The sequence below is a fragment of the Chiloscyllium plagiosum genome, unplaced genomic scaffold (genome assembly GCF_037043375.1).
Source record: "Chiloscyllium plagiosum isolate Xiang-an unplaced genomic scaffold, Cpla_swu_hap1 HiC_scaffold_24, whole genome shotgun sequence".
In the NCBI taxonomy this organism is placed as follows: domain Eukaryota; kingdom Metazoa; phylum Chordata; class Chondrichthyes; order Orectolobiformes; family Hemiscylliidae; genus Chiloscyllium; species Chiloscyllium plagiosum.
The window spans coordinates 12,764,417-12,778,833 of NW_028270162.1; the positions used below are offsets into that span (position 1 = coordinate 12,764,417).

The 14,417-nt window shown below is 43.7% G+C and overlaps 1 protein-coding gene across 3 annotated transcripts in view; it reads right to left on the reverse strand.

Annotated features, from left to right (window-relative positions):
- Window positions 1-7,930: 7,930 nt before the first annotated feature.
- Window positions 7,931-14,417, reverse strand: part of wscd2 (WSC domain sialate O sulfotransferase 2) — a 561,027-nt gene continuing 554,540 nt past the window's right edge. For all 3 annotated transcript variants that reach the window (XM_043715459.2, XM_043715457.2, XM_043715458.2), the window contains one exon: window positions 7,931-9,069. In XM_043715459.2, the coding sequence (XP_043571394.1) occupies window positions 8,717-9,069 (353 nt within the window). In that variant the 3' untranslated portion in view covers window positions 7,931-8,716. The remainder of the gene's footprint in view (window positions 9,070-14,417) is intronic.

A 14,417-nucleotide genomic window follows, 5' to 3' on the forward strand; every position in this document is an offset into this window, starting at 1 on the left:
CATGGATAACATGCTGAGCAGAATTACCAGAACTGCTAATATCATTTTCTCATGGTATCTTATCAGCTATAACATTAATACAACTTATCTCAACATAAATGCACACATTAATATGAAAGTTCTTGATTCTTCGTCTTTGTCCTTTGTATTATCTGTGATTTCATCTCGTGTCACAATTCATTATTGTCTCATTGCTCACTATTGTTGGATGTTCCTCCAGTTTGACACCTCCCTGAGATCTCTGTGCTCCTCCATTTCTGATCTTTTCTACCTTAACTCTTTTAATTATGCTACCTGCTGCCTGTGGCCTAATTCTTGCATTCACACCATAAACCTCCCCACCTCAGCAGGAAGGTTTACAGTGGAACCCCCTTAATGCTTCAGCATTAAGACCCTTGCTAACTTAATGATAAAGAACTTGGTGCAAAATTTCAAAATTTGCGGACAATACAAAACTTGGGAAACATCGTGAACCACAAGGGGGGTTTTGCCAAATTTCAAAAACATGTTGATAAGTTGGTGGACTGGTGAACAGGTTATTAGTCTGATTTATTTTGTGTACCTCAAAACAATGCTTCAATACGACCAGCATTTTCATTTCCAAGCATTACTGTTTCTTTTTAACGTTTTTCCCCCCTCTCAGGGTTGGTTTCTGAGAAATTCGGGAAATTTGTCTCATTTGTTTCTTGGTTCTTTGAGGAACTGCTGCCTTGCTTTGATCTATCACGGATCAACAATGAGACCTGGATCTTAATGTTTCCATGACTTAGTGAGTGAATGTTGCTCCTGTCTAGATCTCAGGAAGGTAGCAGTTATTAATTACATTATTTGACTGAAACACTCATGCCTTTCCTTTTAATTCCTTTAATGTGTGCAAACAAAGAATTGATGGAAGCAATAAAAACACATAAGACATAGCTGAGGATCACAAGAGGAATCTTTTAATGCTGACCTGAGGATAATTCAGATGAGCGCAAGAATTGGATTTCAAGAATTTGAATAGGAATTAATTTCATTCATTCCCGCTCAGGAAATTCACATCCGGAAAAATAAAATCAGAAATGTAACATCAAATTATTACCTTTTTTCCCCCTTTGTAACAAAATTTTACATATTTTCGTTTGTAAAAACATGACACATTGAGTACAAAATATGTGTAGAGATTTGTTCTGCACAAACCCAGTTAGTGCCAACAAATTACCACAAATTATTCTTTTGTTTGACAAACAAGCTTTGTTAAGGCCAGTCTATACAATCACCTGGATCAAGTGCAAACCTCTCAGTAACTTTTCTTTGTTTATCCTATAAAGGGGAGCAGACAAGTGTCAACATTATGATTCATTTTGTGCCTAAAATGTGCCTATTGTTGGTTAATGAGGCATTGCCCTTTGTGTCAAGAGAGAGTAAGACAGAGTCTGAAGATCTAAGTACAGTTTCAACCCTTGCAACCCCAACAGGCAGTAAAGCCTTTTACAGTATGTCTGCAGTGTGTGACATAGACCCACCTAAACACTTGATGAACTCATCTGGAACTTGTGGGGAGTTCAAAACTAGGAATCACATATATAAGATGGTCAACAATAATCCCAATAAAGAATTGGGAGAAAACCTTTGACCTAGAATGCGATTAGAATGTGGAACTTACTACCATGAAGAATAGTTGAGCCCAACAGCATAGATGCATTTACGAGGAATCTTGATAGGGTGCAAGGATAGAGTAAGGACCAGCTCACTTCTCCAAGAGATGGGCATAAATACTGGCTTAGTCAGCAACATCCATATGCTCCATGAAGGTTTTATTTAAAAGGTCAGGGTGGAAAGTGGTTCGATCCTGTTGCAGGAGTCCTGGTGAGTTGCGATAGTACATCTCGTAAATGATGTGCACTGTAGCTACTGTGTGTTGGTGTTGGGAGGAAGGATTGTTGAAAGTGGTGTTTGGGGTGTCGAACAAGTGAGCTACTTTGTCCTGCTTGATGCTGAACTTTTTGAGCATCTTTGAAACTGGACACATCTTGAATGGTGTGGAGGGGAGGGAAGGATTCACCTATGAGAGGGTAAGTAGCATAGAAGAGGAGCTGTGCATTGGTGTGTATGGCAAAGACGGGGGAAGACAAAGATAGCCTTCGAGGAGCTAGAAATGGAACAAGGATATTGGCAAAAGGGAAGCAGAGGAGAACTCAAATGTTGCAATGGTGTGGGTGAGAGATTAATGGTGGTGAGATTGCAATACAGACAGTTGTCGTAAAATTGCATTCAAAGAAAGAGACAGCTTTGATGATGAACACGATCGGGGTTGAGGTTCAGCTCTAGATTACACACAGCTCTTGAGTTGCTTATTATCAGTTCAGGCTGAGGAATGAAGAAAGACAATGGAAATGAAGAGTTGGGTATGGTGCTTTCGGCAGGAGCTGATCAGAATGGCAACCACCTTGGCTTTGGAGAAAGCTCTGGGAGCATCTCAGTATCTTGTTTCCATATTTTAAAGACTATATTGGAAACACAATGAGGTTAGGCTCTTCAATTACTAGGTTAGGCCTTTGATCAGCTGCCCTGTCCTGAAACCCTCAGTAAGTTCCAGTCAGTATGTTTTGACTTTGCACTTCTTACAACAAGACCAGACTGTTAAGCCTGAATAAAACACATTGCAAATCCTTCATTGAGGTAAAGTATCTTCCTTGAAAATCATTCAAAATATGAGATTGGTATTACCTTGAACCAGAAAATGCAACCCTTGTATTTGATTGCTTCCATCCTTCACATTCACAAAGAATTACCAAGACAAAAGAGAAATTTACACAAAAAATGTCTTCAACAGATTTTTCTCTAATTTTGGCTGTTACTTTCAGGTGCCTATGTAAATAATGATTGCCCACTCTTTATTGGTGCATCCCTGGAAGTTACATCAGCTTGAAGAGTCCTGCCTCATATTCCCTCTTCATTCATCATGTTCCACCTGGGTTTTTAGTCCTTGCATTTTTCTGGGGATAAATTCTCAAATCTAGGTATCTCCAAGATAGTCCTGCAGAGTAGACAACCCAAAGAGTATTCCTATGACCTACAGCATTTTCTTGCTACTGGGGGGTCATGGTTTACAATTCAAAGCTCCCACTGTGCAATCCCAGGGTGGAACCTACTCCCTTCACCATCATTTTGGTGAATCCCATGTTCGGATCAGGCACACAGGATTGACTAGATCCACGGTAGTGCCGACTTGCCCAGCATTTTGCTGGTCCATTCAGTCTGCCTGCAGGCTTTGTGACACCCAATCAGGACAGTTCAGCAAGAAAGTCTGGTCGGACTTCTCTGAAAACATTTTCCTGCCACATGCGCCCTCCCCCAACCCCCAAGAAAAGGAAGCAGATTGACATTCCTCTGAGTGGGGACACACAATATGCACCATCTTTCCATGATGCTGAGGTGCTGGTGTTGGCCTGCTGTGGACAAAGTCAGAAGTCTCAGGACACCAGGTTATAGTCCAACAGGTTTATTTTAAAAAAAAACAAGCTGCTGGTACTGTAGATGAAAAAGGAGCAACGCTCCAAAAGCTTGTGATGTTAATTAAACCTGTTGGACTATAACCTGTTGTCATGAGACTTCTGACTTTGATCATCTTTCAATTTACAGCAACAACACGAAACACAGGTAAACACTTATGGACTTGCTTACAAGTTAATATTACACAGCAACCAGATACTCTCTTAGACCCCTCAGTTCAGTTACTGGAAGTGTCACCAGCTAGTATCCAAGCTCTTTCATCCACGTTGGATTCCTCCTGCCTATTGGCCTGTTGCCAAAGATTAGAAGATTCTTTGTCGAAGTTGCTTGTGGCACTGTCTCACCACCTGTGGAAGCTGGAGTTAGTAGAAAAGAATGTTTGAACTCTAAATCATCAGGAGCTGGCTTTTTCTTCACAGAACCTTGTGGTTGCCCTTGACAACAGGGTATATCTGCGTCACAATGGTACATTATGAAAAGACTCACTCAGAAGCTTGTTACCTGGATGGAATTTTTACAGACTAACTGCTCCACGTGTGTACCTGTGAGTGGAGCTCTTTTATTTTTGCTGCAGCTGTCTCTTCTGATCTGTCACTTTGTCAGATGGGCTGCGTAATGTTGAGCCTTCTGTGTGACTGGTATATCCATGACCCACAGCATGTGAAATGATGTTTCCACACGTTGTGGGGTGGGGGTGGGGGGGAGGTGGGGAGGAGAGCAGAATCCTCTTGGTCATTCTACTGGATTCTCTCCATTATTCTGCTGGGAATCTGGTGTAACAGATTCTGAACAAGGGCCAGATGTGGAAATACCAATATCCAACCTGTCCCCTTGACCCAGAGAGGAATGAAGTCACTCTCCACACCCCTATCTGATTCCTCCTATATTGTCAATCTGCAGTAGCACCAGTGGAGATGGGAAGCAAAGCAGCACATTTCGTCACAAAAGATTATTTTTTCACTTGTGGGCGTCACTGGTTGGCCCAGCTTTTATTACCCATCCCTAGTTTCCCCTTGAGAAGGTGGTGGTGAGCTGCCTTCTTGAACCGCTGCAGTCCATCTGCTGTGGGTTGACCCATAATGCCATTAGGGAGGAAGTTCCAGAGAAATTTTACAAACATTTCCAGAGATAATTCGAAAATAAAGGGACCATGTCCATTACCATTGAACCCATGACTCAGGCCTGCACAGAGGATTAATAAATTGTGGAGTCTAATAAATCTGCACCATTCTAATCCAGTCATTTTCCAAACCATTCATTGTCGAATAGAGGTCACTGTTTATAAATTAGGGGTCACCCATTTAAAATAGAGATTAGGCAAATTTCTGTCTCCCAGAGAGTCATAAATCTATAGGACTCTCTTCCTGAAAAGGAGTTGGAACCAGAGTCCTTGAACTTTTATTTTTTATTCAGGCGGTGGTGGGTGTGTAGAATTCACTGCCTGAGTTGGTAGTGGAATCAGAGACTCGAAATGTTTTCAGGAAGTACGTGGATCTACACCTTAAATGTTATAAGCTGCAGGGCTTTGGGGTGTGTTCAGGATTAGAAAAGGCACCTGGGTGTCTTTGGGTCAGCATGGATAAGATGGGCCAAATACCTCCCTCCTGTACTGTATCATTTCTATTTTTAAGGTGGATGTTGATAGACTCTCATTAGGTGATGGGGTGAAAGGTTAACAAGAGCAGGGAAAATAAGGATTTGAGGTTACAATCAGATCTTATTGAATGGTGGAGCAAGCTTGATGGGCTGAATGGCCTGCTCTGATTCCTGTGTAACAGTCTGCTTTCCCCTGCATTTTCACTGCAGTACTGAGGGGGATGGCTCTTAGGAATAATTTTGTGAATTAGTACAGAGTACTGTGACTTTTTGATGGCCGTGTAATAGACTTACATTGGAGACATCAATGTTCTGATTCTTTCAGGAACATAGCTGAAGGAGGTGATTCCACGAACTCCAGGTTGGATGAACAGCAGAATCTGGGAAATGGCAGACTGTTAGTTTGTGATTATCTCTCTGTCCATGGGTTTGGAATGGAGTGAAAATCTGTGCTCCCAGCTGGTGCGGGCTGTTCTTGAGCACTGTCCGGTCTGGTCATCCTGTTATAGGAAGGATATTGTGAAGCTGAAGAGAATTCAGAAAAGATTTACCAGGATGTTGCTGGGAATGGAGGGTTTGGGCAATAAAAATAGGCTGGATAGGCTGGGCTTTTTTTCACTGGAACGTTGGAGGTTGGGGGGTGACCTTAAGAGGTTTACAAAATCATGAGGGATACAGATAAGGTGAATCGCAGGTGTCTTTTCCCTAGGGTGGGGTATTTCTGAAGTCATAAAGTTATAACCTTTAATTACAAGTCAAGACTTCATATTTTTAAGGTGAGAGGTGAAAGATTTAAAAAAGACATGAGGAGCAATGTTTTTACATAGAGGGTGGGTTGTGTGTGGAATGAACCTCCAGAGGAAGTGATGGATGTGGGTGTGCAGTTACAATGATTCAAAGATATTTGGATGAGTACATGAATAAGAAATTTTCAGAGGGATATAGGCCAAGTGCAGGCAGGTGGGACTAGTTTAGTTTGGGATTCTGGTCAGTATGGATGAGTTGGACCAAGGGGTCTGTTTCCGTGCTGTATGACTCTATGACTGTATAACGTACTACATGTGAATAAAGCCCCCTTTTAGGCACATTCAATCTCTGCCACACGCCCGAAGGCTCACTCGACCTGTATATATCTACCACCAATAGTTCTCATTGGCCGAAGAGGCTGTTGTGAAAGCCGGTTGAGGGGTCAACTGCAGGACTTTCCTGCTTTAGGAATAGATAAATTGATCATAGAAGCACGGGTCCTAGTTCAAAAGGAAATCACAGTCATTACTTTATGCAGAGTATGTTGAAAAGACTTCCCAGAGAGACAGTTGATGTGGAATATTAGAGCATTCTGAACTGAAGGAGGCCATTCAACCCTTTAGCCCTGCTCTGCTAATCCATTGGATTGAAACGATATTTCTCAATTCCATCTTCCAGTATAAGGCGAGGCAATGGCCTAGTGGTGCTATCACTAGATCATTAAACCAGAGATCCCACTAATGACCTAGGGACCTAAGTTCAAATCCTGCTGTAGTAGAAGGTGAAATTTGGATTCAATTCAGGAAAAAAAGTCTGGAATTCAGAGTGTGATGATCTGGCTCAGAGATATGGACATCACCACCAATTGACAAGATCCCAAACAGGATGCAATATAGCTGAATGACAAATACCTCCCCCCTTGTAATTTGGTTTGGTAGCAATGAAGGATAACCTTCCTTTAGTCTTTGTCATTGAATAGGTATTTCTGGCAGTGGACGATTAATGGTATTAGCTACTTGGTCTCTTTCCCATGTCCCTCATATAGTTGATACTGAAACTGAAAAACTGAAGACGGCTATTCCTTTTGAGTAGACCACCAGAGAAAGCCAATTCCTGGAGAATGGCAGAGAATGCATTCTTAAAAGATGCTACATCAATTGATCAGAATGCTAACACAAATAGGTGGCCTGGTTGTGGGAGACAAATGCCAGACCAGTCAACTCAGCAATCAGGCCTAGATTTTCATGAAGATCTGGAGACTCTTGGACCTTTCAAATAGTAGTGTGATCCCAGACCTAGAATTCCTGTCCTAATTCTAGATAGATCCTGTTTTTGCTGAGGAAGGGGAGATGGGGATAAATCATGATTTGTGGTGCTGGAAAAGCACAGCAGGTCAGGTTGCATCTGAGGAGCAGGAGAATCGATGTTACATATGCCCTTCATTGGCTTATGCCCAAAGTGTCAATTCTCTTGCCCTTCGGATGCTGCCTGACCTGCTGTGTTTTTCCAGCACCGCACTCTTGACTCTGATCTCCAGCATCTGCAGTCCTCACTTTCTCCATAAGTCATGGTTTCCAAATGTGGGAACGCCCCCATTTGAACTCAGTGCTGAGTTCAGGCTGAGTCTATTTTTTGCTGGAGCGTGGGTCTTCACTCATTGTGTGGGAGTTACAATTCTTTCGGGGAGATTTAAATGCTTCTGGATAAGGGCTCTTGAAATTCCAAGCTGACGACTTATTCAGAAAAGCAGCCCTTGAAGCATTGAGAAACAAAACTGCCTCTCCCAGAGAACTGAGGTAGGTCTTTGAAGGAGCACTCCCCCACCCCCGTTCCTTAGTGGCTTACCTCTGTCCTGCATCTGGGGTGGTGGCTCCAATTCCCTCCAGCAGCTGCCCTGTCCCCTGACCGTTCGGGGCAATTATTTTCCCTCAAGGGAGGCAAAATCTCTTGATTCCTGCTCTGCGACTCAGAAGCAGAAATCGAGGCTGAAATAATTTAGCGACAACCTGGTCGGTCAAATTGTATAGGTGAGAATAACTATAGGTTTAATTGCTATTTGGCTAAAGCCAATAATTGAGGTTTTCACGGAAAATTGGATAGGTAGGAGCAATTTATTGTTTCAGGCAGCTCATGTGATCTTTGCAAACTCTGTGTGTATGGTTAACTTACTGGTAGCTATCATGTTGCTGCTCACTCTTATTGATACAATACTTTCAGGCCTACTTCCCAATCCAAGACATCATCCTTCATTTTCACTGGTCAACTCTCACTGAAGTAGGAATGGATTGTGCAGTCATCTTGACAAACCAAAGGGTGCACATCAGTATCATCCAACCTATTGCGATGTCAGCGAGGTGTGAAATGCTGTTGAAACGTTTCTCTCCAACTCTCCAACCCTCTCCTCCACTCTCCTCTATGTAAACAAGAAGACTTTAGCTGCCAACTCAATTACCCCAGTTTCACTCCAATTCGGTGCAGAGGACCAGATTCCTCAGAGATTATTGCCGGATAATCCCTTCCCTCTGTAGGTAGGCAGCACCACTCCTTAGCTGAAACAAAACGATAACTAAGAGTATTGTTCAGTTTCAAAGAGCCTGTTTGTCAAACTCCCATTAAAAAAGTTGCATGGATTCCATATCAGTCATTGTCCCTTACTCGTGACACTCCACTTGCTAAAGATTGTCTGCTAGCAAGTCTACACTAAAAGGTTACTAACCCCAGCTGCATTTGGTGACCTTTACTCTAGACAATTGATGCACTTGGAAAGCTAATAGCTGCAGAGTATCAAAAAAGAAGCCACCCACTGGATGGAGAGGAGTCCTGGCCAGGGAAAGGGAAAGGAGATACAGCCATGTTTTGAAAGCATTTACTGACAAAATCATCTGGGGGCATAGTCCTCAGGGACACCAGTCAGGTTTCTCAGTTTGAGGGCCGTGTCAACAGTTTTGATGAAAGCGTCAATCATCTTCCTCATCTCGGGTGTGTAGGGATCATATTCCAGTTTGCGAAGGCCAGAGCGTTTGAAATTGCCGTCCTTTTGGCTTTCAACGCAAAGTAGCCGGTCATCAGAGACGTCGAGGCCCAGCACGGACACCATTTTCTTCAGCTGGTTGAAGAGATCACGTTTCAGATCTTCATAATGAACCACCAGGACTTTCCTGCCGTATTTCAGCCAGTCCAGTGTGTGGGATGCCCACCAAGGTGCGTAGTTCTTCACAAACTCTGGCCACTCTGTTGAACAAACAGATAAGATATTACAATTCGTAAAGGCTTCATTTCACATCTGAGGTAACTGAATTCTGTAATGCATGCAAAAGGAAAGTGCTCATTTTGTTTTTCCAACTCCAACAGTTGTTGCTAAGGCTAGGCCGAGGGACCCTGGTGTCAACCTCCTCTCGGTATCATATGCAAGGGACATCCTGTCTGACACTAAACTGGCAGACTCATGGACACTAAGGCCAATATTAACGCAGTTCTGGCCTCTGCTGATGTGCACATTTTCTGACTGGAAACATTGGTCATGGATCAGAGACGTAAACTCCTGAGTGGGTTACCCTCAGTCCAAGCAAATTCCATATCTCAGCTGAGGTTAGCAAACATTTTGCAGACCAGGCATCCATCCAGAAGCTTCTAAATCTCCATTATTTGTACTAACTCGGTGTGGTGTATGCCCTAAAAGAGCTGCCGAAGTACACAACTCATCAACTTTGAGGGAGAGTCACAGATGTCAACAGCACAGAAAAGGGCCGTTAGCCCATTGAGTTTGCATCGGTCAAAAACTAACATTATTCTAAACTAACCTAACCATTTCTAACCTAACTATTCTAAACTAACCTAACTATTCTAATCCAATTTTTCAGCACTTGTCACACAGCTTTGTATACCTTGGCATCATAAGTGCACTTCTAAATACTTCTTCAATGTGATGAGGGTTTTTGTCTCTCCCACCCTTACAGGCAGTGAGTTTCAGACACTCACCACCCTCTGAGTGAAAATATTTTCCTCATATCTCCTCTAAACCCGAAACCTCCTGCCCCTCACCTTAAGTGAATGCCCCTGGTCATCGATCCCTCCATCAAGGGGAAAAGCTCCTGACTGTCAAACCTGTCTATGCCCTCATCATATGTTCCTCCCATAATTTTATACATCTCAACCATGTCCCCTCTCAGTTGCCTCTGCTCCATTGCAAAAAACTCCATTCTGTCCCCTCTCTCTTCAAAACTGAAACTCTCCAGCCAAGGCAATATTTTGGAAATCTCCTCTGCACTCTCTCCAGAGCTGTCACACCCCTCCAAAACTGCATACGGTAAGCTAGCTGTGGCCTAATCAATAGTTTAGACTATTCCAGCATCATCCTCCCTGCTCATAAACCCTATGCCTTTTCACATATGTCATATGTCTTTTTAACCACTTTATCTACCTGTCTCACTACCTTAAGGGACCAGATCCTTGGTGCTTCAGGGAAAGCATGTCGAAGGGTAGGCCCTGGGAGCTTGCAGGCTCATCATGTCATGCTCGTGGTACAGCAATGAAAACAAAGGCATTCTCTTGATATACACGGCTCTCAGCAGGATCTTACTATTGATATGCATTCCCTTGTATTGGTTGTCTTGTCCAAGTGCATCAAGATGCTGAGGCCTGTGTATATCAAGTGCATGTCTTAATTTTCATTTCTTTACAACAAACAAGACCTGTTCTCCTTTCAGAATGAGTCTGCGCTGCACCCAGGACTTGTTTACTCAGTCCAAAATTCCACTTTGCACAGTTTATTGATTCCTCTTTGTAAACTTTTCTGTGGAAGGATGCTTTTGCTCTCAAGAGAAGGTTTTTGGGGATGGCAAGACTGACATATGAGGAAAGATTGACGGGCTTAGGATTGTTTTCGCTGGAGTTCAGACAAATGGGGGGGGGGTATCTCATAGAGACTTATAAAATTCCAACAGGGCTAGACAGAGTAGATGCAGGGAGGATGTTCCCGATGGTGGGGGTGTCCAAAACCAGGGATCACAGTCTGAGGATTCAGCGTGGACCATTTAGATTAGATTAGATTTGATTCCCTTCAGTGTGGAAACAGGCCCTTCGGCCCAACAAGTCTACACCGACCCTCCAAAGAGCAACTCACCCAGACCCATTCCCCTACATTCATCCCTGACCAATGCACCTAACACTACGGGCAATTTCCCATGGCTAGTTCACCTAACCTGCACATCTTTGGACTGTGGGAGGAAACCGGAGCACCCGGAGGAAACCCACGCAGACACGAGGAGAATGTGCAGACTCCACACAGACAGTTGCCCAAGGCGGGAATTGAACCCGGGTCCCTGGCGCTGTGAGGCAGCAGTGCTAACCACTGCTGTTATGATGTAGGACGGAGATGAGGGGACATTTCTTCACCCAGAGAGTGGTGGGCCTGTGGGATTCATTATCACAGGAAGCAGATGGTGCCAAAACATTGAATGCATTTAAGGGGCAGCTAGATATAGCACTTGGGGTGAATGGGATCAAAGGTTATGGGGAGAAAGCAGGATTAGGTTGTTGAGTTGGACATTCAGCCATGATCACAAAGAATGGCAGAGCAGGCTCAAAGGGCTGAATGGCCTTCTCTTGCTCTTATCTTCTATGTTTCTATGTTTAAACCACAAAGGGGGTCAGGCTTGAGCTGTTTATTGCCTGGTTGCCTCAAGCTTCTACGATCTAAAATGGCGTCACTCAAGTGGTGCCACAGAATGATTTAAGCCTGTAGGGTCATACACTCAACCAATAATGAGCAAAAGTAAACATGAAATAAATGCACGTTTTTTTTCCCTGAAAACATGAGGGACTTACGAGGATAAACAAATGCAGCACTGCATTAGGATGTGCAATTTGGATGCGCAAGTAAGGAATATTGTACTGGGAGAAAAAAAATAAGCTGATAAGATGAAGCCGTCAAGTTGTTTCTGGCACATCTTTATTGTCACAAGGACAAATGTCCCAAAGGTAGCTGTACGTGATGGAGAGTAAATGAGGAGCGAAAATGCAAATTCATAGTCCCACTCTCCTTCCTGCAGAAACCTCCCTGTGAACACCCAACAATAAAGAAAATATTGAAGGTCTTTTAAAAATGACTGCACTCCTTTTCCTTCTCAAAGTAGTTCCATCCACCAGCAATCATTTCTCAACTTGAGGCAACAGCCTCCTGGCTCAGATAGCTGGGAAGGAGCCAATGATGCCTCAGTGTCTGAACTTCTTGTTCGGTTTCTCCTAGTCAGATGCGCAGAGCAGATGCCTGATTAAGCAGCTAACTGTAGCCAAGTCCCCACTGAATCATCAGAGAGAGAAGCTATTTCATTAAGCAGATATAGGGCAATTCACCTTGTGTAATCACAGCACATAAAACTTTGCTTTACAATGGCCCCGAGGAGATCATAAAACTAATGCCATGGAACTGTGCGACAATGTAACAGATACTTCAGCCTCAGCAAAGGCAGCAGCCGGGACACCATGTCTGAAGCTGAAAGATGAGGCTGGGGTCCTAACGTGGCAAAGTCACTGTAGCGAGTACATCATAACAGCTCCTGCTGTGGTTTGCAATATAAATTCACAAACAATTAATTATGTCACTTAAAACATCTTCAAATAAATGTAACTGGCAACTATTTCATTAATTCAAAGTTTGTCATCACAATATAAGCTCTTCCTTCTTCTCCATGAGTCATCCTGCCTGTTGGTTTGAAATTCGTATGCTCAATTTTCCATATGAGGCTTTCACTTGGGCAAGTGTAACTGGGGCTCAGGGACTTTCAGAATTGGGCTTTACACACAACACCAGACATTTAGAGAGAAGTCTCCTCCCTGTTCCAAGCATCAGCTTTTAAGGAATGATAGATTTGGATAACATCAACCCAGTGACTGGTGGATATTCCATTATGATAGTTACAGAAGCTGCAGCTGATGCCAATTCAGTAGTAAATACTTTGATGAGGTTGATTAGATGGATGTCATGTCTAGGGTAGGTGACAGAGGTGAACACTGCATGAGAAACTAGATTAGATTGGTGCTGGAGACGCACAGCAGTTCAGGCAGCATCCGAGGAGCAAGAAAATCGACGTTTTGGGCAAAAACCCTTCATCAGTCTTCCTGATGAAGGGCTTTTGCCCGAAACGTTGATTTTTCTGCTCCACGGATGCTGCCTGAACTGCTGTGCTTCTCCAGCACCAATCTAATCTAGAATCTGGTTTCCAGCATCTGCAGTCCTTGATTTTACTGCATGAGAAACAAGTTGTAGTAAATTTAACAGGTTTATTATCTCTGATTAGCTGCTGCTTCTTTCTCAAAGCTCATTGTTTGGAGCTTGGCCCATGTGGCAGCCATATTTTCTGCAGGTAAGTCGAACATCCAGACGTGACCCTTTCCCAGAGTCTGTTATCAATGACTTCAGCCTCTACCTTCTCAATGGGGTAAAGTTACAGGAAGTCCTTGTGCCCTCTTCAGATCAAAGGTGTGGCCATGACTACCAGCACGGGCCTCAGTTATGCCTGTCTCTTTGTGGGGTATAAAATTGGAATTTGTTCCAATTCTGCTCAGCCCCACACACAACTCTTTCTCCAGTATATTGTTAACATCACTGATGCCTTTTCCCTCTCTCATTTGGATTTGGAAAAATTTACCAATTTTGCTTCCAGTTTTCACTCCTTTCTCACCTTCACTTGGTCCATCTCTGACTCTTGCCTTCCCTTCCTTGACATCTCTGTTTCCATTTCTGGGGATAGGCCTGCCACTGATATACACTAGAAACCCAGCAACTCCCACAGTTACCCTGTTTATACCTTCTCACACCGTGCTTCCTGTAAGGACTCCATCCCATTCTCCCAGTTTCTCTGTCTCTGTCGCATCTATTCCATCAATCCCACCTTCCCTGGGGGACCTCAGAAATGTCCATATGTTTCCTCAGCTGAAGATTTCCCACCACCATGGTTGATAAGATCCTCAGCTGGGTCCACCCATCTCCCACACTTGCTCCCTGATTCCTTCTGTTCCCTCCCATAACACCGAATGGGTTCTTCTGGTCATTACCTACCATCCCACCAACCTCCACATCCAAAGGATCATAAGCTGCTACTTCTGCCACCTCCACGAGGTGCTACCACCAAACACTTATTCCACTCCCTTCCCTTGTCAGCTTTCTGCAGCGACCATTCCCTATGGGGCACCTTGGTCCACTCCTCCTTCACTCGCAACATCCCCCCTCCACCCCACAGTCCCATGGCATCTTCCTCTGCAACAGCACAAAATGTAACACATGCCTGTTTACTTCCTCCCTCTTCAGTATCCAAAGGCCCAAACACAACTTCCAGGTGAAGCAGTTATTTACTGCAATTCAGTCAATCTTTTCTACGGTGTTCACTGCTCACACCATGGTCTCCTCTACACTGGGGAGATACAATACTGACTGGGTGACCTCTTTGCGGAACGCCTATGTTCTGCCTGCAAAAAATAACTGCGAATATCCAGTTGCTTGCCACTTTAACACACAACCACCATCCCTCGACAACATCTCTGTCTCTCTTTGTGTTCCAGTGAAGCTCATTGCAAGCTGG